Below are 27,714 nucleotides of genomic sequence, written 5' to 3'. Positions count from 1 at the left end.
AAAATGTGATACAGATACACCATGGAATACTATGCAGTCGTAAAATGGAATCAGATCATGTCCTTTGCAGGGACATGGATGGAGCTGGAAGCCATTATCCTCAGCAAACTAACACAGGAACAGAAAATCAAATACCTCATGTTCTTACTTATATGTGGGAGTTGAACGTTGAGAACACATGGATATATGGGGGGTACAACACACACTGTTGGAGGTTGGGGGTGCAGGAGGAGGGAGAGCATCAGGAAGAATAGCTAATGGATACTGGGCTTAATTCCTAGATGATGGGATGATCTGTGCACACACTCACCTATGTAACAAACCTGCAATCCTGCACATGTACAACTGAACTTAAAAGTTGGAAATCAAACAAAAAAATAAAAAATAAGATAAAACTCTTCACAGAAATTGCTTTCCTAATTCCTAGCAAAAAAGAAATACAGACAAATAATATTTTCATTTATATTGCTCTAAAGAAAACTGTTAGGTCTTAATGATAAAAGTCAGCTTCCAGAAGTGTTACAAAATGCGTTTTCACCCAGTGCTCAAAGGAATACTCTTCCAGGACTGTGCTTAATTATCTAAGGTTCACCTTACACCTTTTACCTCATTTTGCATCAATTCTCAGACTTGTTTTTCTTTTTCTTTCTTTCTTTTCTTTTTTTCTTTCTTTCTTTCTCTCCTTCTTTCTTTTTCTTTCTTTCTTTCTCTCCTTTCTTTCCTTCTCTCCTTCTCCCTTCCTTCCTTCCTTCTTTCCTTCCTTCCTTCCCTCCCTCCCTCCTTTCCTCCCTCCCTCCCTCCCTCCTTTCCTCCCTCTTTCCTTCCTTTCTTTTTTTTCTTTCTTTCCTTTTCTTTCTCTCTCTCTCTCTTTCTTTCTTTCTTCCTTTCTTCAGGCTCTCGTTCTGTCGTCCAGGCTGGGGTGCAGTGTCATGATCTCGGCTCACTGCAATCTCTGCTTCCCAGGTTCAAATTATTCTCCTGCCTCAGCCTCCCAAGTAGCTGGGATTACAGGCATGCGCCATCATGCACAGCTAATTTTTGTGTTTTTAGTAGAGATGGGGTTTTACCACGTTGGCCAGGCTGGTGTCGAACTCCTGGGCTTGAGTGATCCACCCACCTTGGCCTCCCAAAGTGCTGTGATGACAGTCGTGAGCCACTGCACCTAGCCAAACTCATTTTTCTTTAAACATATTCAGATGAATTATTTTAAGACAAAAACTTACTTAAATAGCAGCATTGGTGTCCTTTAAGTTATTCAGTCTGAAAAAATATTAGGACAAGTAACATACACATCTTTATGATTATTAGCAGATGAGATTATATAAGGCATGAGCCTCTACCACACCTATCCTGCTTTTCTGCTTTGTGGAAAATTGATGGTGAGAAAACATACATTTTGCCCCTTCAGTTAAAGCGTAGCAATGACATGAATGGCTGTTACTTTTTGAGACATATTTTTCTTTCTTTTTGGTTTAATTTCTTTTTCCTTTAACAGAGATTATACAAGGAAAACTACGAGAAGACAAAGGCAAAGAGTATGAACTACTGCGAGACCCCAAAATATCAACTTGATACACAGCTGAAGAACTTCAGTGAGGTTGGAAAAGCCACGGTTACCTCTCGGGTTGGAGGGCTTTCCTACTGTTCGACAAATGACTGTTAACTTGAATTACATTTGTTTTATTTTTCAGGCTAAATATAAAGACTTATATGTAAAGAATATTTTGGGACATTATGTAGGCAGCTTTGAGGACCCATATCACACACACTGCATGAAAGTTGCAGCTCAAAACAGTGACGTAAGTTTGAAGACAATGGTTCATGCCTCACAGTGACATTGTTCGAGAGCTATAACAATCATGATCTATTTTTGGTTTTTCTCATTACAGAAAAGTTACAAAGCAGAATATGAAGAAGATAAAGGAAAATGCTATTTCCCTCAGACAATAACACAAGAATATGAAGCAATCAAGAAGCTGGACCAGTGTAAAGATGTAAGTTATCTGCCCTGAATTATTGAAATTGGGCTTGGGATTCTTGTGACATCTAGTGGTAAATTTAGCAGGAGTTTAATGGTAATATCTAGTGATTAGAAGGAGATAATTACACTTAGCATTTTGGTTTTGGGGTGGAACCGGGGAACACAATAATTATGATGAGGAAGGCGATTTGTTACAAAATAATTTGATTTTATAGATCTTAACTTCCATTAGTTTATATCTACATGAATTTGGGGCAAAAGAAGGACATGCAGGTTTGAGATAGGTGTTCATTATTTAACAAATTCACGTGAGAAGCCGTCCTGGGCCAGGCACTTTCCTTGGTGCTGAGAAAGACAGGGAAAAAGCCGGCAACCTCTTGAGCTCCCACTTAGTGGAGGAGACAATAAACAAAGGAAGGAGCACAGAAATAAGAAAGATGTCAAGCGATGATAAGAAAACTAAAATAGGATGATGATACAGAATTAAAATAGGACAATGTGTGAGAGAGTGACCGGATGGGCATCTTAGGTTGGGTGGTCACGGAAGATCTAAAACAGGCATGACCTGTCAGGCCAAGGTCAGCGGAGGAGCAGCAGGGAAGAACGGCCTAAGGAGAGAACAAGCTCAGTATTTAAGGAATTGAAAGGATGGGGTGGCTGAAATGTACTGGGGAGGAGGGCAGTAGTAAGAGGTGAAATGGCTGGAGATGAAGGAGGGGATGGATTCTGCAGGGATCATAAGCCGACGTGCAATTGAGACTGAATACCAAGTTCACTAAAGAGTCACTGTAAGGCTTCAGCAGGGGAAGGCTAATCTGGTTGCTGAGTTGCTGTAGGCAGACCAGAGGCAACTTGGGAGGTGGGGATCAAAGGAAAAAGAGAGAGAGAGACAGAGAAGTGAGAATGTAAACACATCAACTAAATTTTCAGGAACAAAATAGACTTCATTTTGACCTAGAACCATTTTTTATGTTAGCGTATGTACAACCAAGAATATATTAATACATTATAATGTATAACTACATTATAAATTTCATTTAAGAACATCTTCTTTTCTAGCATACCTACAAAGTTCATCCAGATAAGACCAAGTTCACGGCAGTCACTGATACTCCTGTACTGTTGCAAGCCCAACTCAACACGAAACAGCTTAGTGATGTAAGTGCTTTGATTTATGCAAGCGTGGGTGACCCAGAGTGCTTTGCTCATTTAAAATGTAAGCATTTACATGCTTAATCTTTATGGGCTTAACTACCATCCCAATATTATTATTTTTCAAGATTTGTTTAATAAAACACAAATGAGGCTGCTAGATTGAATTGTAGCCTGAGGAAAGTCGTGTTAGACAATAATAAAAATAAATATTTTTTAATAACTCACTGATTTTTAGTGGGACTATCTTATTCATTAGGATCTGTCACATGCACACTAAAACTCCATGCCAACTTAAATAAACAGTGACAACAGAAGCATCTATTTGTGTAGGACAAGGCAAATATTTCCTATTCTTGAATTTGCTAACAAAGACTTTACAAAAAGAAAGGGCGCAGTAACAAGACAGACGTCGAACAATGACAAGAAAACTAATATAGAATGATGCCACAGAATTTAAGTGGGATGACATCAAAGAAAGAACTGGATGGGCACTTTAGATTGAGTAGTCAAAGAAAGTCTAAGACAAGCATGGTCCAGTCATGCCAAGATCAGGGGAAAAGCAGCAGTGCTTCTCAGACATCCACATTCATGCAATCACCTGCTGACCCTGTTGAAGTACAGATTCTGATTCAGTAGATCTGGGGGACTCCATATTCCGACTTTCTAATAAGCTCCTAGGTGATGCTGATGCTGTGATTGGTAGGCTACTCTTTGAACAGCAAGATGCTAACATAGCTAAGTCCTAGAGAGTAGTACACCCTTCTCAAGATAGGAAAGTGAAAGATACAGTGTGTCCTACTATAAAATGTTTTAATGACACAAATTAGCTCATACCCAATTAGTAAAGAGGAGAATGGCATCAGTATAACCCAGAAGTCATTTCAGCTCATGTGCCACTTTTCCAAGCATCTTAATATTTTGTGTTCCAGTAAAGAACAGTTAAACACTAACATCACTGATCTAGCTGAACTCAGCAAGCTGCAGAGAAATATAGTGCTGTATGTGGTCACAGTCACTATCAATCACTCTTCCTATTGGCTTAGGTAGGCAATGGACTCTGCCTTGGAATTATTTCTTGTATAGTTCTCAGTCTTGTGCATTTTTGCCTTTGGCTCCAAAATTAAACAGTCTCATTCGTTCTTTACACTCAATTCCTTACACCTAACGTCACATTTTAAAACATTTAAATAAAGTTCTGTGTTTAATATTTTAAGTAAGAATTCACAACCAGGTGCAGTGGCTCATGCCTGTGATCCCAGCACTTTGGGAGGCCGAGGCAGGCAGATTACTTGAGCCTAGGAGTTTGAAACCAGCCTGGGCAACATGGCAAAACCCCCATCTCTACAAAAATATTTTAAAAATTAGCTGAGTATGGTGGCACATGCCTGTAGTCTCAGCTACTCAGGAGGCTGAGGTGGGGGGATCACTTGAGCCTTGGAGGTGGAGGTTGCAGTGAGCCGAGATTGTGTCACTGCACTCCAGCCTGGATGATGGAGCCAGACCCTGTCTCAAAAATAATAATAATAACAATTTACATATCTTTTTAACTGTGCTAACATTTTGTTTACAATTGTTATTGTTTTTGTTAGTGCTTTAATTACAGGAGTTCATGTTCTCCAGACACAGCCTAGCAGTGTAGATCAGAAATGTGTTCCCGTGTATATAACAGAATCTATGCAATGGCAGCCGGCAGCCCAAAGTATGGTTACACAGCAATCCCCCTTATCCACGGTTTTACTTTCCATAATTTCAGTTACCTGCAGTCAACCGTGGCCTGAAAATATGAAGTGAAATTCATATTTTCCAGAAATTCATAAAATTCCAGAAACAATTCATAAGTCTTAAATTGAATGTTGTTCTGAGTAGCATGATGAAATCTCACACCCATCCCCCTTTGTCCCTTCTTTATCAAGAAGGGTGAAAACATACAGTAAGATATTTTGAGTGAGACAAACCACATCCACATAACTTTTATTAAGTATATTATTATAATTTTTCTATTAGTTATTATTAATCTCTTACTGTGCCTAATATATAAATTAAACTTTATCGCAGGTACATATGTATAGGAAAGAACATAGTATATATAGGGTTCAGTGCCATCCATGATTTCAGGCAGCTACTGGAGGGTCTTGAAAAGTATCCCCCAAGGATAAAGGAGGACTGTGCCACAGTCCCTGAAATAGGGAATGACAGTTTGAATCCTGTGCGAGACTTTGGCTGAATTGAATATCTCTTTGAGGCATTTTTCTAAAAACGGCACTAATGCCTTAGCTATATACGCTGTCCTAAATAAACTCAAAGAAGTTCCCCTGAACTGTTCGAATATCCTTTGTTTTTCAGCTGAATTACAAAGCAAAACATGAAGGTGAGAAGTTCAAGTGCCATGTACCAGCAGATGCTCCACAGTTTATCCAACACAGAGTCAATGCCTACAATCTGAGTGATGTAAGTACCAAAGCCACAGAAGCCTATGTTTGGTGTGCATGAAAAGAGAAAATGTTATAAATGTTAAAAGACAAGACTAGGAATTGTGCAAATAAACAACTGTTAAGATTGTTACCATGTAAGTGGAGCTTTTAAGACCAAAATGCTCCTAAGACTCCTCCTTAGCTATGAGATTTCATTTTCTATGGTCTCTGTTACCACCAGAAGATCTCCAATTACCCATCTGCTATTCCCTGGAGTTTTACAACATCTTTCCTGTGTAAATGTCACATTTCACCTTCTCCAAGTGGTTGTCATTTTATAGCATCCTTATATAAATCAGGATAGCAGAGTGTTTAGAAAGTTTACAGTACATTAAAAAGAGTAGTTGATACTTATTTAGTGTTAGGGAGAAAGAAACTGGATGATAGATAAATCAATACTTATTCTACAATTTGATAAATATAGTATAGAAGAAGTAAGTCTGTGTATACACAAATTTTCAATATATTTTTATTTTTTTACTGGATTATACTGTGTTTACTGTTGTTCTTATCATTCCTTTGCTGAATTTTTCTGTCCAGAATCTTTATAAGCAAGACTGGGAGAAGAGCAAAGCCAAGAAGTTTGACATTAAAGTGGACGCCATTCCCCTGTTGGCAGCCAAAGCCAACACCAAGAACACCAGCGATGTGAGTGTGGCCTGGGGACCTGGGGACCTGGACAGGGTGGCCTCAGGGACAGCTGGTGAGTGGGATCTGGCACGTGTGATGTCTTTACAGGTGATGTACAAGAAAGACTATGAAAAGAGCAAAGGGAAAATGATTGGGGCCCTCAGCATTAATGACGATCCCAAGATGCTGCACTCCTTGAAGACAGCCAAAAACCAGAGTGATGTGAGTGTTTTTGTGAATGTGTCTTGTTTTCAAGATGGACTCCCTGCTAAGATGCCCAAGGGTAGTAGTGTGGAAAAGGATTGCATGAGCATGGGCTCTTTCACGTTCACAGAAGTACTGCTGTAGAGAACTTTAGAATGATGCCCCGGATCATTGCACCTCCCACATTTGAGGGGAGAAGTTACTGATTTGTACTGATACTCATTTCACTTTGAAAAATGTATGCATTAATATTTAATAGAATATTGATTATGTTCTTAAAACCTTTCAGAAAACACTAAATATTTTCAGATTTTTTTCTAATTGAAAAATAATTTTTAAAATGATAAATTTTCAAACTGTCTTTACTTTGGAAGACATTTATGAGTCACAAAAATCTTAATACAGTATCATTGTTCTTCATTGACTTTAGTAATGAGTTTGGTCTAGATCCAAGAAAAAGACTCCATTGATTATAAACCCCTTTGAGACTCGGATAAAAGACTTGAATCATCTATCTAGAAAATGAACATTTCTTTTCATGCCTTTTGCCTGAATTCTGGTGAACTCATGGGTTCCTTAAGGCTTGTCTATGGGCCATGTAACATTTTCCAGTTAAAATTCTTACTACAGAGAGACAAACATCTACTATTGCAAATTATAGTATATATTATGTATAAAATGTTTAGAGAATCCGTTAAGAGTGCTGAGCATGTTCAGTGTAGCTTGCAGATACTAGTTTTTTATGATGAAAGAGAAGGGTGTTTGTGTCATTTAGTTTTAACCATGCTTTTATATAATGATCTATACATACCTCTTTAATTCATTTTGCATTTATTCTGTCATCACATAGCACTTTAAAACATCTAATTCTGTAATTTTCTCTAGTAACTTCACAGTGGATTATGTCACTATGTAGTGCTCACTTATATTACTATCTTGTTCACTAGCTGAGTCTCCTCAGCTCAAGAAGGATATAACTCCCCACTGATAGCATGTGTATTTTTATCTTTTGTTTTTATTCCTATCACAGAACCCAGTAGTAGGCACATAATAAATGCCCAATAAACATTTGTTAATTGATAGATGACCAAAACATATAGCAAATGAGTCATTCTCATGTAATATCCAGGCAAAATGCTAAGCTGCAGATATAGAATATGCATGGCTTTTTAAAAAGAATCTTTAAAGCCATTTGGATCTTTGACGACATTTTATGTGTACTGGTATGTGTCAGCTGGTGTGAACATGAACAAAACAGTAACAACAATTTCTTCAAAATACTTCCACACACCTATTGCTGTTGCAATATTGCTCTATCAGTTTATTTCTAATGAAGACAAACTGTTGTTTTCAATGTTGTTGCAAACTATCAGAAAGTTTCCATACTTTACTTTTATAAACCAGGGTCTCAATTTTATAGTTAAGTAATAAATGTATTCAGTGAAAGTGACCACCCACAAAATGTGAGAAGGAAGATCAAGTTCCCTTAGAAAGCCAAAAGATCAGATCGTTTGCAAAAGGAATTGTTACAGAAGATTTGTAGTGCACATCTGTGCTTGCCAGCTTAGGTCACTGTCTCTAACACATATATGACCATGGGGAACTAGGATGAGTTTAGAGTTTTCTTAAAGGCAGTGGATCAAAATTTTTCTGTCAAAGTAATTGGTGACTGGATATAATGAAGCTGGGAATTAGACCCAATTAGCACCTTGTCTAGCCATTCCAGGAAACCAGACAATGAAGGGAGCCCTCGAGGCCCAATCAGTACATTTGGTTTATAACGCTGTGCAGAAGGGCCAACGTTATTTTAATGGCTCAGTTTCTCAAACTTTTCTCCCATGAAGTCTTTTCACTGCTGCAATCTGAAGCTTCTTTTAAATTGTTGCTCAAATTGAACTTGATATGAAAACAACCTTTGAGATTCTCAGTGGGGCTTATCTCCTGTCAACAATAGGTTGAAAAGCAGTTGACTATCCATTCAAAAATGACTCTATCCAGCCACGAAACTAAGCCTACAGCCCTGTGTATGAAGTAGTCATTTTATTAAAATCAAATTGTTATATGGTTTTCATTACAATTAAAAAATGCTTCTTTACTGAAAACTCTTCATAGGTTAAATTACATTAATAATAGGAACACTTGTTAGTGGTCCTTGAGAAACCCTGTTTTAGAATAAAATCATTCCTGTTCCTGACTGAAGCAGAAGCTGTGGCCCATTTTCTGCTGTGACCCAGACAGTTTCTCATTGATCTGAGGTCTGCCCATGTGTGCTTTTGGGGGAATTTCAATGGTGTAACATGTGAGCACGTTTTTGGGCAAAATAACTACTCAGATGTTTGACTCTTTCTCTAACTTGTATTTATTGTTTATGGAAGATCTCTGTCTTTTCCGGAAATCCATTGAGGATTTGTGATAATAAATGATAATTTCCTATTCACAGCGCGAATATCGAAAAGATTATGAAAAGTCAAAAACTATCTACACGGCACCTCTTGATATGCTCCAAGTCACTCAAGCTAAGAAATCTCAGGCAATTGCCAGCGACGTTGATTATAAGCACATCTTACACAGTTACAGCTACCCGCCCGATAGCATCAACGTGGACCTTGCCAAGAAGGCATATGCACTACAGAGCGATGTGAGTAACCAGGGTTTCTGTAGCCCTTCTTTTAAAAAGACAGAAACTGGCCGGGCGCGGTGGCTCAAGCCTGTAATCCCAGCACTTTGGGAGGCCGAGACGGGCGGATCACAAGGTCAGGAGATCGAGACCATCCTGGCTAACACGGTGAAACCCCGTCTCTACTAAAAAAATACAAAAAAAAAAAAAAACTAGCCGGGCAAGGTGGCAGGCGCCTGTAGTCCCAGCTACTCCGGAGGCTGAGGCAGGAGAATGGCGTAAACCCGGGAGGCGGAGCTTGCAGTGAGCTGAGATCTGGCCACTGCACTCCAGCCTGGGCGATAGAGCGAGACTCCGTCTCAAAAAAAAAAAATAATAAAAAATAAAAAATAAAAAAATAAAAAGACAGAAACTGAAATGGGCTTCAAAGTTGAGTGAGGTTTTTGCACTTCTCAGAGGTGTCTGCATTGTCGTATGTATGGAAGCAGACGACCCTTGTGGTTCTATAAGAGCATGCCTTTCAATGTTAGGAAGAACTGATCTGGCATGCACCCCATCACTGTTTCCCTCGAGGAAAGTTATCAACCTTGCTAAGTCTAGAGTCCTCTTCTGTAAAATGGAAATAAATCAAAAACATTGTTTGGAGGATGTAAATGCATGCAAAATACTTAGCATGGTGCCAGGCCCTGGTGAGTTCTCAATAAACATTCAGTATCTATCATCACTATTATCATAATCATCACATTCATCATTATCAATGATCTTTACATAGATTTCTATCTGAAAAGAAATATATCATTTAACATAAATATTTATAATAATGGTTTTTCCTGCAGATCAGAGCTTCTTTAAGCAAATTAATTTGTCCAAACTCTGCAACTGAATACTTCATCCTAACAATTCTATTTTTTTAAATGTGATAAAATGCACTAACATAAATTTACCACCTTTGCAGTTTTCAAGTATACAGTTCAGTGGTGTTAAGTGTATTAACATTGCTGTACAACCAATCTCCAGAGCCTTTTCATCTCCCAAACTGAAATTCTGTATTCATTAACAGCAACTCCCATTTTCCTTCTTCCCCTAGCTTGTGGCAACCACCTATCTATGCTTTGTTTCTAAGTTTGACTAACCCTAGATACCTCATATATGTGAAGTCATACAGTATTTGTCTCTGTGTGATTGTCTTATTTCACTTAGCAAAATGTCCTCAAGGTTCATCCATGTTGTAGCATGTATCAGAATTTCCTTCCTTTTTAAGGGTGAATAATATTCTATTGTATGGATATGCCATGTTTTATTCGCCCATTCATCTGTTGGTAGACATTTGGGTTGCTTCCACCTTAAAGCTATTTTGAATAATGCTGCTATGAATATGGGCGTGTGAATATCTCTTTGAGATCCTGCTTTCAATTCTCTTGGGTATAAACCCAGAAGTTGAATAGTTGAATCACATGGTAGCTCTATTTTTTATTAGTAGAGGAACCACCATACTGTTTTCTACAGCGGCTGCAAAATTTTACATTCCTACCACTAAGAATTCTATATTATGCATTGTTATTCTGCTTGTTATTAGTTCGATTTTGTTATGTTTTTTCATCCCAAATAGATCGTAAGCCTCTGAAAGGCAGGAACTAAATGCTTTCTTGATTTTCCATTCTACTTAAAAGGCCCAGAGTAAAAACAACAGTTTGAATTTTGTATCTAAAATGTAAATTTTTGGTACCACCTATGCTCAGACAACAAGAGTTGCTCATTATTTTAATAGCATCAAGTAACTGTGCCTCGACTAGGACCAATTCCAAATAATAACCGCTCTCTTATGCAAATTAACGAGTACAACTATTTTAAAGTGTTTTGTTAGCCAGTGTAGAAACACTCCAAAGTTGACCAGTACACATGAAGGGCCATGTGGGCAAACACTCAGTACAAATAATTCTATTAAGTCTTATATAATTAGGAAATTAGAAAATGAGCAAATAATCCACCTTCAATGCGGCCTTCTATTTTAATTTGATAGAAACATAATACTTAAAGTTCCAGTGAACAAACGTCTCACATTTGGTTAACTGACAATTTCACTTCTTTGAAGTGCAAATTTGACTTGAGCATTTTCCAGGTTGGAATTAGAGTACCACATGCTTCCATTAAGTTGGAAATAAGGATGAAATGGAACATACACCAGTTAGAAGGAAAGCAAAAATCTAAGAGCTGTTACTATATCTCACCAAAGAAATATATAAAATAACCTTAATGTCTGGAGTAAGGAAGCTGGTCAGAAATCTCAAAAACATTGTTTTGGGTAAAACATTGATGATTTTGCATAATGATGTTGACACAGCAAAGAAATGTAACCTTTCTCTTGGTGTTTTAGGTTGAATACAAAGCTGACTACAATAGCTGGATGAAAGGTTGTGGCTGGGTGCCTTTTGGGTCCTTAGAAATGGAAAAGGCCAAGCGAGCTTCAGACATCCTCAATGAGGTAAAGCCACTGGGTGTGTCAGAGGGAGAGTGGTGACTGTGTTGTGTTAAAGTTCTCTAAACCATGGGCAGTGCTCCTTCATTGCTTCATTCTCAGTCACTGTTGCTGAGGAAAAGAGCTTACCAAGTGCATGAATTACCTGGGTAGACCAGCACAAACCTTTATATTACCAAAATCATTTATGTTAACCATTCATTATGGAAATATGTTTAACAATTTTATTAAGGTATAACTTGTTAACCGTTTATGTTAACCATTTATGTTAACCATTCATTATAGAAATATTTTTAACAATTTTATTAAGGTATAACTTGCATACGATAAAAGTCCCTCATGTTAAGTGTACATCTTGACAGGTTTTAATAAATTCATATAATTGTGTAGTCATCACTGCAATTGAATTTTAAAATGCTGCTAGCACCCCAGAAAGTTTCCCCCCCAAAACTGCAGCTCTCATCTTCAGCCCCAGGCAACCACTGATTTGCATTCTATCTCTAAAGTTTTATCTTTTCTAGAAATTTCTTTTGTATCTGGCTTCTTTCACTTCATGTAATGTTTCTGTGATTCATCCATGTTTCTGCTTATAATTTGGTTTTTTAAAATTATTGAGTAGTAATCTTTTGTGTGGATTTATTAGGTTGGTACAAAAGTAATTGCAGTTTTGACATTAAAAGTAATGGCAAGAACCACAGTTACTTTTGCCCCAGCATAATACGTACCACATTGTTATTATTGTTTCACCTGTTGGGGGATATGTGGATGGTTTCTATTTTTTTGTGATTATGAATAATGCAGCCATTATAGAACTTGTCTTTGGAGAATTATTCCCTATGCCATATTCTGGTTGGCTTTGAAGTAAAATATAAATTCAGTGTAAGAAAAAATAGTGATGATCTTGAGGCTCATAAGGCAGCAAGGTTATGTGTCCCTTCTCCGTGACAGTTGAAGACTCGCTGCTGTCAGGTGAGTACATCCGCAAGGAGGGCAGACTACACAAAGGACAGAGGTGTGGCATGAGGGTTGTCTTCCACACTCAAGTTTTACGTTTTGTTCAGTATTTTGTTTTCAATGAAAACCATTTTGTCTGCTCAAAGATCTTCCAGAAGAAAGTTCTAGGTAGTGGTTTTTAGAAGTCTGAAGCTGAAAGAGTGATGATACTAACTGGGATGTACAATATGCACAAAGGAAGAGGACTGGGAAAATAGAGACAAATACAGGAATAAGATAGCCAGAAGTTGTCAGCTCCCAGTGGGCACACCTCCCCAGGGTCTCCTCTGCAGTGTCCCTTTAGCGCTTTGGTGATAACTTATGTACTAACCACATTAAGGCTTGCAGAGCAAAAGTCCTGTCTCTCTTAATAATAATTCCTAGCTGTTGGCCTAGTTCCTCAATTCCTCCTCCTTCAACCAGACAGCTTCTTGATGCCATTTGCTGATGGAATAACAGGGAAAAAGAGAACTTGTTTGTGTCATGCAAAGACACTCCAAATCTCCTTGCTTGCTTTTCTGTCAAACCTTTAGAAAACTCTGTAGTGTTTCTGGATTCTGCTTAGCTGAGGGTATCTTCTTTCATGTCATAGGCAAGAAATTAAGAAAGGAGTCTGGTTCCTGAGAGCAGTATGTGGTGTCTGTGCTGTCCCAAACCATCCACAATTAAATGGATTTTTTAAAATACTGACTTTTGTATGGCATTCATCAAGCCAATCAAGAATCTAGTATTTTTACATTTTAAAATCATGGAAGAAATCTTCCTTGTCACTTCAAAATAAATTTCAAGGATTTTGACATATTAACCTTCAGTGAAAAACAAAGTTGTTTTTCTGTTTTTGATTTGCCGAACAGAAAAAATATCGCCAACATCCAGACACGCTCAAGTTTACCTCGATTGAAGATGCTCCAATTACAGTACAGTCTAAAATTAATCAGGCCCAGAGGAGTGATGTAAGTGTTAATCCTATCTATATGTTAATAGATGTTAACTAATACAAATACATTTGTATTTCAAATGTACTGATCACCTCTAGTTATTATACAATATGGATACCCAATTACACAAGCATCTGTACAATTCCCCAGCTGTTCATTAAGAAAGCATGCCTAATTCATGTATTTACAGTGACATGTATTGTATTGACTGTCCTTTTAGCCATTTGACATTGCTTTCTAAGGAAAAGGTAAGAGGGACTTCTCTTAATGACAACAAAAACTACAAGCCTATTTCTAGGAAAGACCAGAAAGAATGAGTATATCAAATGGGGAGCAGTTATATTTTAAGCCAGCACTAAAACAAAACTTATACATAATCAAAATCACCCCAAGTCCCTCTAACTGCCCACAAAATATAATATAGGCGGTTGGTGTATTCTACCCTATTACACTTTGCTGAGCTCAGGAAAGTGTTTGCAGTTTACCATTTTCATCAAGTCACCTCCTTGGGACTAGTTACCACCAAGTGCCCCTAACTAGGCCCAGAGGTTCCTACTGCAAGTTCCGAGGGATCTTTGTAAAACTTAATAAGCACTGAGACAGGGTCCTAAGCAACTGCATGCGTGACCTTGAATGCCTACAGATATTTGCACATAAATATGCAAATGCACAAAGAGTGTCCTTCCTAAAACCGCCTCTGTGAAATATGATCCATTAGGAAATTATTTGCCGATGCCATGAAACTTTTCTCTCTACTTTATTTATTTGTTTGTTTATGCATTTTTATCTCTTTCAGATCGCTTACAAAGCCAAAGGAGAGGAAATTATTCACAAATACAACCTACCAGCAGACCTGCCTCAGTTCATCCAGGCTAAAGTTAATGCCTACAATATCAGTGAGGTGTGTGGGTAGACTCACGGGCTGATGTGTGTGTCCAGACTTTACTAACATGGTCTCTAAGTTGTACTTAAATGACATTTTTCTTTCAGAATATGTACAAAGCAGACTTGAAAGACTTGAGCAAGAAGGGATATGACCTGAGAACTGATGCGATTCCCATCAGAGCTGCCAAAGCTGCCAGGCAGGCAGCGAGTGACGTAAGTCCAGCTGTGGTTACACATAGGCAACTAGAAAATGTGAGTGGGTGGGCTTGGGGTCTGACAATGACCCCAAAGTCTCCATGCATGTGGTCCCCAATGGGAAGAAAATCTGATTGAAAACTATTCAGGAAATAAAGTTCCCTAAATAGATTTAAAATTTCTGGGGGGAAAGGATTTGTATAACCTACTGCTCAGTTCTCATCAAGCCTCCTCACTTAAAATTCTCATCTGTATTTCTACACTCACTCACATGACTTCTCTTGTGGAGATCCAGAAGTGACTTACCATGTAAGTCATAATAGCCCCCTGATGGTAAAATTTTATCTCAAAACTTTATTAATTTATATGATTTCCTTCTTTCCCTTTCCTCTCCCGTTTTCCTTCACTACTTCTATAGACAGGCCTCAATTTCACCACCTCTAATAGCCAGTCTTTGGGTTCTATTACAGTTAAGAATTTTATTTCTTATCCTATTTATCTTTAACCAAGATGTGAACTGAAGTCACTTTGCTCTTTGAGATTTAAAGAAAATTGGCTCAAGCCCCCATCTGTTATTCTATAGGAAATGGAATTCCCCTCTCCATGATTCCTGTGGAGTCTCCGAGGTTTTCGTTTCTCTGCTTACCTCTGCCTCCTGGCTGGCTTGAGCTCATCTGCGCCCTCCTCCTGTGGGTCTCTTCTTGCTGCTCTGTATGACCCAGAAATGAAACACAGCCCCTTCCTTTTGACTTCCCAGAGTCCCAAACACCACTTTACTGATTGTTTGAAATTAGGTTTACATCGCTCCAGTGTAAATATGTGATGATTGAATAACAAATGTCCTTGTCCTGAAATGCCCCTGTCCCACCCAGAATTTCTTACTGACCCCCTTTCTCTGTGGGTGCTTTCCTCCCGCCACCCCTGCCCCAACATACCACAAACCTTCCCTCATGGCTCTGCTTCTCAGTGTCCCACAGTGCCCTCCACATGTCTCCGAGGAAGCTCAGTCCCCCCCTACTTTGTTATCCAGAGCCAGTTAGTGTTTACCCCCTCCTGGCTCTGGGTTTCCCTTTGAATATCCAAGGACTTATTACATTCCACTGTTATTAATATTAATCATCCTACCACTACTAAAAATTCTAAAACTAATCAAATAGCTACTTGCACTCTAGTAGCACAATATAATTGGTAGAGATTGTAACCTATTTATCTTTTTATTTTCTCTACCAATGTCTAAATGCGAAGGAAGAATATAAAGATTTATTTTGTCACTGATACAAATTATGGCAATGCCCCCCCATTTCAACCTCACTTGGATAGGCAGAAACAGCTACAGACAATCAAATGGGTTCCCTAATACTTAACATTTTTGTTTTAAGCAGACTACATTTCAGAGCATATACAAGTGAATTGTTGTTTGGTTATTGATGTACAGGAAGTTTTGGGAAGCTCAATTACTTCAAATTATGGCTTCATTGTTTAGTAAAACCCTCCAAACTACATTTTAAATTATGCTCACCTTTGTTTACAATAGGTTCAATACAAAAAAGACTATGAAAAAGCTAAAGGGAAAATGGTCGGCTTCCAAAGTCTTCAAGATGACCCTAAACTGGTTCATTATATGAACGTGGCCAAGATACAATCAGATCGGGAGTATAAAAAAGACTATGAGAAGACAAAGACCAAATACAACACGCCCCATGATATGTTCAATGTCGTGGCAGCTAAGAAAGCTCAGGATGTGGTCAGCAATGTCAACTATAAGCATTCTCTCCATCATTACACCTACTTGCCTGACGCCATGGACCTGGAGCTGTCTAAGAACATGATGCAGATACAGAGTGATGTAAGAGTCGTTTACTCCTCAAGAAACCCCCTGTTAAGTTCAGAGCCTGCCATGAAAAGCACCCTGGCCTAGGCCCTCACTCCTCTTTTCTCCATTGCTGTAGAACGTCTACAAGGAAGACTACAACAACTGGATGAAAGGCATTGGCTGGATTCCTATCGGTAGTCTCGACGTCGAAAAAGTTAAAAAGGCCGGTGACGCTCTGAATGAAAAGAAGTACAGGCAACATCCAGACACCCTCAAATTTACCAGCATTGTGGACTCCCCAGTTATGGTCCAGGCAAAGCAGAACACGAAGCAAGTCAGTGATGTGAGTACAACAAAATAGAGAGGACAGAGGATATGGAGCAAGATTTTTAGAAAAGTAAACAGCAGCCCAATATTTTTCTTTTTCTGGGCCAATATCTTTCCATTTTAAATTTATTATTTTGTTTATTTAAATTGTTTAAAATTACAGTTATGTGTAGTTTGGGCACTAACATTTTCTTCTCTTGCCTTTTATCTTCCTTTTTAAAAAAAATTTCCTTTTTAACCATCTTTGAAATTTTTTTTATTGAATAAATGACAGTGAAAAAATTCTATTCTAGACTACACACATACACATGCACACACATACATACACAGAATTTAAGCTTAAATCCCAGACACTTTATTTTGGCAGTTTTGTTGTATTCAATTACATATTAAGTTTCTCTTATTTTCTTTTCATATATAAAACATTAATACAGAGAAGTAATAGATATAAATATATGTTTTCGCTCCTAAGAATTCAGCATACACAATTATCACAGAGAGTTTTTAACTTACGTCTGATTGAGGCAAATATCGTTTGCCTGCCTGTTCATGAGCAGCGTCTATGCTCTGGCTAAAGTCAAAGTTTCTAAAGGAAAGTTTGGTATACAGAAGATCAAAAGCATTCACTTGTTTATTTAATGAATACTTTTTGAACATCTACCATGTACCAGGCATTGTATTACCTGCTGATGGCATAAAGATGAAATAGATGAGGATTCGTGGGATATAGAAATTCACAAGAATGTAGGGTAAGAGCATAAGACAAAGACATGACTACAAACAGAGCATTGTCCTCAAGAGAGACAAATGCTGCAGGAGAGGAAAATGTTAAGTACAAGGGAGGTGCCTTGTACACAGGTAACTACCTACCAGCGTTTCCCGGGCAAGTGAGAGAAGCGAGCATTGCTGGCAAAAGGAACAACATAACAGCAGTAGAAAAAGAATGAACAATATAACAGCAGTAGGAAAGGAATGAAAAAGTGTAAAAGCAAAAGGTTCAGGATTGTAACCTGATTAGTAAGGGACTCATATGCTAATTTTTAGAGTCTGGATATTAGGGGGTAGGTAAGAAGAGATGTTGAATATGTCTAATCCATGGAGCCACATTATCAGGCCTGTGTTTTAAAAGATAATGCTGGCCCCAAGTGTGGAGACTTTGGAAAGAGGAGAGACTGGAGGTGAGAAGATGAATTAGAAGGCTGTCACCGAAATCCAAGGAAGGTTTAATTGGACTGAAGCTAAGAGAGTAGCAGTGGCAGAGAAGGAGCTGTGTAGAAGGTCGAATTCATGAATCTGATTGCTTAGATATTGTTCTTAAAGACAATGAGGACTTAGAGGTAACTTTGAGTCCTAGAAGAAATTATTTAGTATTTGGGGATTAATTTAGCTATTAGCCATGTCAGAGTTTATCTTGGGTACATGCATACCAGTTTACATGTCATATTCCACATAGTCATGCCTGGGAAGTAAGGATATATATGATAAATGAGAATTATGAGATTGAAAATCTACTTGTGATTCTGGCTCTATTTTAGTTTTAGGAACTAAGTAATGTATTTCTAATACCAGGAGGAGGATGCAGTAAGATTTCTGCATGACATACTTCAACATCTTTCAGTCAAAAGTGTATATAATTCTTCAAAGTAACAACATAGAGCAAATATGAAATAGTGAGCATTTTGAGTATGCTAGATTCATGTGTAAGCACTTCTACATTATGAGGAAATTATTGTATGCTTTTATTGACACAATTATAATTTGGAAAGTTTTTAGCAGAAGTAAAAGATTTATTCTAACTACTGTTTTCTCTCTAGGGATAAAAAAACAGAAACTAACAAAAATGGAAGAGCTACTAACTCACAGGCAAAGAATAAATTGATTTGGCTTTGGTGAATTCTATTATTCTTGCTAGGGTTTCATGGTTGAATTTACCTTCCATTCATCTCGGGCAGTGAACAATTTCTATTTTCTTAAGGATTTTTTCTCTTTCTATTTTAACACACAAGACTTGTTGGTATTAAAGATAACAGATGCTTGTTTTATTTAAAAAAATAGAAAAATGCCTTTGATTTTTAACACTAGAAAATTGTGGGTAATTGTGCTAAAAATTACTCTAAAGCAAGCAATTAATAGATTTTCCTTTTTGCACTATGTGAAATGCATTTTATTGCAGATCTTATACAAAGCTAAAGGAGAAGATGTGAAACATAAATACACAATGAGTCCTGATCTTCCTCAGTTTCTCCAGGCCAAGTGCAATGCTTACAATATAAGTGACGTAAGTAAGGTCTTTGCTGGGATGTGAAATTCAGACCTAACAATAAAATCATAGACTTTAGGAGTAGGATGGTGCCTTGACAATTTATTCAGGCCCATTTCTCACAAATCCCCTATTGGAACATATCCCATAAGGATGGTTCTTTACCTCTTCAGTTGGCCTTTTCAAGTGTAGGACAACTTTAAAAGACATAACATTCTTCTTTATGAGGGGCTCACCATCTATTCCTCTAAAACTTCTACTTAGTGTTCCTACTTTTGCATGTAGGGGAGGTGGTTATTCTCCAGAAACATAAGAATAAATGAGATCCTTTTTTAAAAAACAACCCTAAAATTTCTAAAGCTGACCACCAGGTCTTCTCTTGACCTTCCTTTCATGAGAATGAACAACTTCATTGTCTCTAGTTGGTCCTCACATATCATGGCTTCCAGAACTTTATTTATTTTTCTCTGGATCCAGTCTTTCAATATTCCTCTCTTCAATATGTGTCCAAACCAAATGTAGGTGAATAATTAGTGCAGAGTCCAATGATCTCATGCTACACACAGTGTGACACTTTGCCAGTGTGATGTCCTAAAGCAGTATGTGCTATGGGGAATTCCTTCAACTTCTGTCTGGAAAAGAACAAAACAATCCCAGCAGTTGAGGAATCACGAATCACTTAAGCTGATGAATACACAGATGCTGACATCCTGTTTGGTTTTCTGTCCAGGTCTGTTATAAACGGGATTGGCACGACTTAATAGCCAAGGGCAACAATGTGCTGGGTGATGCTATTCCCATCACTGCAGCCAAGGCATCGAGAAACATTGCCAGTGATGTGAGTACAAATTTTAGTTGAAATTTAGGTGTTTGCCTTTTTAAAAAGTAATCAGGCTGGGCGTAGTGGCTCACGCCTGTAATCCCAGCACTTTGGGAGGCCGAGGCAGGCAGATCATGAGGTCAGGAGATCAAGACCATCCTGGCTAACACGGTGAAACCCCGTCTCTACCGAAAATACAAAAAATTAGCCAGGTGTAGTGGCGGGCGCCTGTAGTCCCAGCTACTCGGGAGGCTGAGGCAGGAGAATGGCGTGAACCTGGGAGGCGGAGCTTGCAGTGAGCCTAGATTGTGCCACTGCACTCCAGCCTGGGCAACAGAGCGAGACTCCGTCTCAAAAAAAAAAGTAATCAAATGCTTGTTTAAATTGATACCTCATTGAAAGAAATATGTTAAATTAATGGCATTTAAATTCTCAAAATATTGTTTGGAAAACCTGCCGCTTTTAGAAACACTTTTGTGGTTCTTTTCAGTTGACTCCACTTGGTAGAGCTGTCATAAATCTGACAGTGGCTTTCTCCTTTGATTCACAGCCCAAATTGCCTTCACTGACACATTTCCCTGACAGCCCACATTTATTTTCAGTGGGAACACCCTGACTGACATTACCACATTACATTCAAATGACTGCCTGCATTATAATTGTATTAAAAAATTGAAAAGATGTTATATAAAATGTACAGATTTTTATAAACCAAAGGGGGAAAAGTCCACTTTTTTAGGATATAATTTCAATTCATGTAAATTGATGCCCATTTCCTGTAACACTTCTACTCCTTTCCATCTTTGAAAAACAAAATTTTGGCCAGGTGCGGTGGCTCACACCTGCAGTCCCAGCACTTTGGGAGGCCGAGGAGGATGGATCACGAGGTCAGGAGATTGAATGGTGGCGGGCACCTGTAGTCCCAGCTACTTGGGAGGCTGAGGCCCGAGAATGGCATGAACCTGGGAGGTGGAACTTGCAGTGAGCCGAGATCACACCACTGCACTCCAGCCTGGGCAACAGAGTGAGACTCCGTCTCAAAAAAAAAAAAAGAAAAAGAAAAATTTTTAGAAAGCATGCATGCCCTGCAGAGTTCACTATTACATGCTATCCCAGGGACTAAAATCTTGGTTTGAGAAAAGAGAAGAAAGAAACCAACCAGATGTACAGACCACATAGGTGTTAGGGGTGTAAAAACTCTACCGCTTTCCTTATCAGAATGGTACTGAAAACATCTTCCTCAAAGATCTGCACACAATGCACATCACTATGAAATACATTTCTAGTTTAAGTAGAAAGTGAAAGTCTACAGCATAACTTTATAACTTTGTTCCTTTTTTTTTTTTTTAAGCATTTGCACAGTAATTTTTCACATGCCTAGAAATTACTTGACAATCCTTTTGCCTGTTAAACTCTTGTTTATCAATTAAGGCTTAAACTGCAGGAGCTGAAAGTCTGCAGGGTTTAAGTGGGTTTGAATTCTCTTGCATAACAATTGAGGTTCTGACCTGTTACAAGATTGCTCAGCCTATATTCCATTGCTGATTCCAGCAGTGAGAGACTTTGGACAGCAGAACTTTTTCCATTAGGTTTTTATTGATGGGAAAACCCCACAGCAGGTCCTGCCCTTACTGTGGCTCCTTAATTCATTTGCAACTGTTTCAGCAGTGAGCTTGGGAAGCAGCTGCTGATAAACGGAGTCAGTGAAGGCCCAGCTGGTACTCATATTTGTGATGTAAATAACATATTAAATTGAAACCTATGAAACCAAGAGATACTGGTCTTATATTTAGAATGTGTCATGTTCGTATTAAGTGTGAAAATTCAGTTTGTTTAAAATAAAGTTTCACATGCAAATCCATCTGTAGGAGTCATAGTAAAGAAAATAAACTGATCTTGAATTTATCGTGACACTCACTTGTAACTCCAATATATGTTTTCACTGAACCTTTTGGAGGAGGTTGTGGTTTGCATTTTTTATGCGCTCTTGAGAAAGTCACAAAGTTCTGAGTGTCTTTATATGTGAATGTAATTGCAGCACGAATGCTATCAATGCCTAGGGCTTTGCTAACCCCATTCTGCCTCCACAGTATAAATACAAGGAAGCTTATGAGAAGGCAAAGGGAAAGCATGTGGGTTTCAGAAGCCTCCAGGATGATCCCAAGCTGGTCCACTATATGAATGTGGCAAAGATGCAGTCCGATCGTGAATACAAGAAGAACTATGAGAACACCAAAACCAGCTACCATACCCCTGGGGACATGGTTAGCATCACAGCTGCAAAGATGGCCCAGGATGTCGCTACCAATGTAAACTACAAACAGCCATTGCATCATTATACATACCTACCTGACGCCCTGAGTCTTGAGCATACAAGGAATGTCAATCAAATTCAGAGTGATGTAAGTATGTGCAACAACAGACCCAGAGATGTTTGCACTTAAAGGATGATCACTTCTCGCTTTTATTAGACTTCTTACTACAGTAAGCTATTTGAAAAATGCACTTTAGAATAAACAACCATTACTGAAAGACTGCCAAAGGCATGGTAGACAAGCTGTTTTTGCCTGCTTTCTGTGCTCATATCATAATCGTTGATGTTGTCTTTAACTTATGGATGAAAGATAAAACTATATTCCACTAATTCTGCGAGCCACTTTGATTCTCAGCAAGAGGAGATAGGTATTCCTGATGGATTGGCCGCAATGGTGATAGATATAAAATGCAAAACAGAAGAATTTTCTATCCTTCCTGAATCTGGGAAAGTGCTTTTTTTTTCCCCTTTATTAACTCAAGGTCACAATGTCATCCATGTAAATCTCTGTAATGAGTCATCTAAAATGAACCAGGAATACTTTGTGCTTGCAACATGATTCATGGAGAGTTGCACGGAAAGGTGTTTAACATTCACAGCATCTCCTGCTGCAGGAGCCAGATTTCTGTTAGAATTGCCCTCTGTAAAGGGAAGAAGTGCTGTACATTTATTGGCACTCAATGAAAATATTGATCCCCAGATGAGCTCAAGCATAGCCTAGGTGGACAGTATGGATATAATTTAGTTTTGAAGTCTTCAGTGGAATCAAAAGGAAAACCCAATTTATTGTCAAAAGTGACAAAATATTTTTTAGCAGCACCCATAGTGACCTGGATTCCCCTCTGTGTTGCATAATGCACTCTAAAGCATGATCATTTCTCTCTGTTTTATTAGGCTTCATAGTACAGTAAGAAACTTGAAAAAATGCTTTAAGATAAACATTATAGAAAGTACCAATTTATTGTCAAAAGTGACAAAAAAAATTTTTTTAGCAGTACCCACGAAAATACGTGACCTAGATTCCCTTCTGTGTTGTATAATGCACTCTAACAACAGAACAGCTTCTTCTTATTACCACACTCCAGATAAGCTCTGTGACAGACAGTCAGACATGAGCATGCTGAAGAGTTGCTATTCATTTCCCTTGGATAGAGTTGCAGATCCCAGAAACATCCCTTGAATATTCTCCAGGGTATCTTCTCATATGAGCTTACCCTTTTACAGAATGTGTATAAAGACGAGTATAACAGCTTCTTCAAGGGCATCGGATGGATCCCTATTGGTTCCCTGGAGGTGGAGAAGGTCAAGAAAGCAGGCGATGCATTAAATGAGAAGAAGTATCGACAGCACCCAGATACCATCAAGTTCACAAGTTTGCCTGATTCCATGGGCATGGTGTTGGCTCAGCATAACACAAAGCAGCTAAGTGATGTGAGTGCTTTCAAAAGTATTTGCCCGTAAATAACCACACGTATCTGAGCCGCTCCTCCATCCTTCTTAATTCAATGCGTGAGGATGCATCTATGTTAGCAAATAAACTGCTTTCATAGGTATGAGAGAAAGGGCTGCCTTTTGAAGCAACTGGGATCTTGAACATGGGAAAAATAGGGAGATGAACATGCGAGACTATTCCAAATTTGCTTTGTTTTCCAAACGTAGAGAGCCTGTGCTATTCATAAGCAGATACGCATTATACATATGAAACGACATTATTACTATTACTATCTGTGGCTCTGTATGAATTGTAAAGCAAGTTATTTATTGCTCTGGGTTGCAGTATTTCTACCTAGTCACAGAGGGAAGAGGCATAATGTCCTAATCCCCTCGCATAATAGCTGCATGTTCTGAGAGGCAATCTTAGAATGAGGCCTCTGGGGAGGAGATAAGCAGTTTATTTGCAGTCGTCTGGGATCTCATTCTGAGACCACGTCTATATGGACTCTTATTCTTTCTGTCAGAAGCTAATTATAATGCTCAGGGCCTCACATGACTTGTTAATTTTAGAGTTCTGTTAAAATGCCTCCACCAGAAAGAGAGGGGTAAGTAAAAAGCCAAGAAAGACATTTTGTATTTCAGCCCCAGACTTTGGAAGGTGGGGAAATGCTTTGCTTGCCTTCGATTTGAAGATCTATGGATTTTAGCTCCTGCCCCCACATTATCACAGATGTCTAAGGGTTAATTCTATCTTAGGGGTAATAAATGGTGTCAATTATTTTGATTTCTTTTGTACTGAGCGAGATGTTGCTTCTCATGGTGTTTTTCCAGTTAGCTAGGCAAACTGTACACTCACTATATAAAGTCTTCCCCATCACAATAAATGCTATCAACATCTACCTCGTTACTCAAGCTGGAAACTTGGCAGTCACCGTTAACACCTCCCTGTGTGAACTCCCACATCCAGTACCTCTGCTGAGTCAGCTTCCTAAATATCTCTCAGCCAGCCTGCTCCCAAATGCCACCAACCCTACTTCCAGCTTCTGTGTGGCTCATGTGGACAACTGCAATAACCTGTTATCTGGACTCCCCTGCCTATGGTCTCAAACAGCCACGAGAGCCTGTCTTAAAACACGAATCAAAGCATGTCCCTCTTATGTGTAAAACCTCTTAGGAATTTCTTGAATGTGAAGTGAAATCTAAACTCATCAACTTGACAAAAGACCCCCGTCTCTGTGGACCCTTCTGCACTTTCTGTCTAATACTGCCCCACCCCCATGTCTACCCGGGCACATTTCCAGCCTCGGGTCCCGAATGCTCTTCCTCTGCCCCTCTCTCCAAGTTTGAGCGTAAATGTTACCTCTGCAGAGTGGCTTTACTGACCATTCTTGTTTCTTTGCTACAGTTATTCCGTTGATAACACATCACAAATTCTAGTGATAGTTTGTAGTTTACATGTTTTATGTCTGTCCTTTGTATTGGACAATAATCTCCAACAGGACAGATCTGCCTTCCTTACCTCTTTTAACACAGAACTTACCACCCTGCCTGACCAATAGTGCTGTCCAATAAATAGTGGTAGAATGCGAACATAAATGCATCTACCAGGGCCCCTCCCTCATGACAGAGTAGGCGTTTGTCTCATAAATGGAAAACACAAATGATAGCCTTCCTTTTCAAAGGAGTCTGTGCTTGATGAAATTTACATTATGTCAGCTAATGATATGTGCATGCTGTCTCCTTTGCTTTTAGTTGAACTACAAGGTGGAGGGAGAGAAACTGAAGCACAAGTACACTATTGACCCTGAATTGCCTCAGTTTATTCAAGCCAAAGTCAACGCCCTCAACATGAGTGACGTGAGTATTTGGCCTGGTGCTAATATTGCCTATGTGGGCCTCTCCTTTCTGGTTCTTTGCAACTCTTGCCCTGAGAATTGTAGGAGGCGCAACTCAGTGTGGACCCTGAGCCTCCACATTAAACCCTTAACCATACAACATGAGCCTACGGGGCCACAATAAAATTTTGCTTAATACAGACTTTTCCAAACTATGGGCTGTGACTTGTTAGTGGGTTGTAAAGTCAGTCAAGTAAGTTGTGTCCTATTAAAAAAAAAAAAAAAAAAAAAAAAAAAAGGCCATGAGATAGACAAGATTGGAAAACACAAGAGTGCCTAGTCTGCAGTACGGAAAACATTGCTTTCTACAACTTTTATTTTAATTATTTATTAAAACATCCAAAACAGTTTCGTTTTCTTCACAAACTCTTTTTTTGTATGTAACTAACCTCTCTCTTGAGTAGTCTAGACATCTAATTGGTGGTAATGTTTAAATCCACTATTATGAATTGTTTCCTTTTTTTTTTTTTTAAAAAAAATCCTAATTTTAAAACATAATAAAACTTGGATAAATTGTTAATTTCTTAAAAGATGGCTTAGTCATTCTTTCCAATGTTTTTAGGCTCTGTTTCATATCCAACTATACATTCCTGTGCTTTTGGTTCATTTAAAGTGCATAATGCACTCTAAAGCGTGATCATTTCTAGTTTATTAGGCTTCATAATACAGTAAGAGACCTGAGAAAAATGCTTTAAGATAAACAACTATTATAGAAAGTATCAATTTAATGTCAAAAGTGACAAAATTTTTTTGTTGTAAAAAATTTTTACAAGTAATATTTAAGCATTTTCTAAGTAATATTTAAGCATTAAGATCAATTAAAGCTGAGTTGTACTACATCTGGATTTTTAGTTTTAGTATTCATATCTTTCTATAAGCTTGAAATGCTTCATTACAAGAAACTTTTTTCCAAAAGTGTTTTATATTATAGAAAAGTTGGAAAATATAGAAAATTATGAAAAATAAATGAAAATCTTCTGTTATCCAACAGTCAAAGCATTACCTTTCTGTTGCTTTGTTATACAAGCATATACATTTTTTGATCAGTTGAGATTATACTGTGTATACAGTTTACTGATCCTTTTAAATCAAATCAAATATATACATAAAAGACAAACTAATAGTCCTAACTTCATAGATTGTCTTAATAGAAAGGGATCTATTATGACATGTTTTATAAGAAACATTTTGGCATTCTGTTTCATTCCTCTTTTAATGATGTCAAATAATAAAATAACCTCTACTTTTTTGAAGGCTCATTATAAAGCAGATTGGAAGAAAACCATTGCCAAGGGCTATGATTTGAGACCAGATGCCATCCCAATTGTTGCTGCAAAAAGTTCAAGGAATATTGCTAGTGATGTAAGTCTAATTTAAAAGTAGGAAACTTCCTGTCTGTTTAAAAGACTTCAGGAGTTCAAGACCAGCCTGGGCAACATAGCAAGACCCTGTCTCTACAGAAATAAAAAAAAAAAATTAGCCAGGTGTGGTGGTGTGTACCTGTAGTCCCAGCTATTTCAGAGGCTGAGATGGGAGGATCTCTTTAACCCAGGAGTTTGAGGCTGCGGTGAGCTGTGACTGTGCCGCTGCACTCCAGCCTGGGTGACAGAGTGAGATCCCATCTCTAAAAAAGAAAAATAAAATCTGTATGTGATGTATAAGACTGTATCAACTACATAAAGAAGCAAGTAAAGAAATTATAATATAAAAATACTTCCTAAAATCCTAATTGCCAATTACATTGTTTATATTGCCTCACTTAAAATATTTTTCACATATTTAAAAGCTTAATAAAGTTGTTACAAAGAAGAAAATTCTTTTTTAAAAACTGTGAAGTATTTGAAACTTTCATTAGTATCATTGTTAGGAACTTAAAAGCCACTTTTTATTTGGATTTTGTCTTGAAAAAAGTCATGATGTACTAAAATATCACTAAATTAGAAAAGTCTCCAAGTATTTTAAACGAATTCAGTGTTTTAATTTTATAATTTCCATGAAGGAAAAAACCCCATGGAAATAGAAACATGGAAAAACAGAAAAAATATTTTGCTAATTCTTTCTGGTCTTTCGTATTTCTATTTCCATGGATTACATAACAGGATTTTAGTTAATTAGTTTTAGTTAATTACATAACAAGATTTTAGTTAATTTTTTTTTTTTACAAATTAAGTTATATTCATATATGAATTGACATAATGCCTTGATAGAGTAAAAATGCATTAATTTCAAGATTAATACACTAATTTGTATTAGGGCTGAAATTTACTCATAATTATGCAAATACTTTTTAAGATAATACAAATTAA

General features: G+C 37.9%; 1 protein-coding gene across 30 annotated transcripts in view; it reads left to right on the top strand.

Moving 5' to 3' along the window:
* NEB (nebulin) overlaps positions 1-27,714 on the top strand; it is a 222,186-nt gene that overhangs the window by 34,747 nt on the left and 159,725 nt on the right. For all 30 annotated transcript variants that reach the window (XM_021923612.2, XM_021923611.2, XM_021923610.2 and 27 more), the window contains exons 21-40: positions 1,496-1,597; positions 1,692-1,799; positions 1,890-1,994; positions 3,041-3,139; positions 5,480-5,584; positions 6,148-6,255; positions 6,346-6,459; positions 8,882-9,079; positions 11,433-11,540; positions 13,382-13,480; positions 14,262-14,366; positions 14,456-14,563; positions 16,080-16,391; positions 16,495-16,701; positions 18,859-18,963; positions 19,676-19,783; positions 21,856-22,167; positions 23,304-23,510; positions 25,266-25,370; positions 26,663-26,770. In XM_021923612.2, coding sequence (XP_021779304.2) covers positions 1,496-1,597; positions 1,692-1,799; positions 1,890-1,994; positions 3,041-3,139; positions 5,480-5,584; positions 6,148-6,255; positions 6,346-6,459; positions 8,882-9,079; positions 11,433-11,540; positions 13,382-13,480; positions 14,262-14,366; positions 14,456-14,563; positions 16,080-16,391; positions 16,495-16,701; positions 18,859-18,963; positions 19,676-19,783; positions 21,856-22,167; positions 23,304-23,510; positions 25,266-25,370; positions 26,663-26,770 — 2,823 coding nt within the window. The remainder of the gene's footprint in view (positions 1-1,495; positions 1,598-1,691; positions 1,800-1,889; positions 1,995-3,040; positions 3,140-5,479; positions 5,585-6,147; positions 6,256-6,345; positions 6,460-8,881; positions 9,080-11,432; positions 11,541-13,381; positions 13,481-14,261; positions 14,367-14,455; positions 14,564-16,079; positions 16,392-16,494; positions 16,702-18,858; positions 18,964-19,675; positions 19,784-21,855; positions 22,168-23,303; positions 23,511-25,265; positions 25,371-26,662; positions 26,771-27,714) is intronic.

Source organism: Papio anubis, chromosome 10 (assembly GCF_008728515.1).
Source record: "Papio anubis isolate 15944 chromosome 10, Panubis1.0, whole genome shotgun sequence".
NCBI classification, from domain to species: domain Eukaryota; kingdom Metazoa; phylum Chordata; class Mammalia; order Primates; family Cercopithecidae; genus Papio; species Papio anubis.
This window is presented reverse-complemented; position numbering and strand designations above follow the sequence as displayed.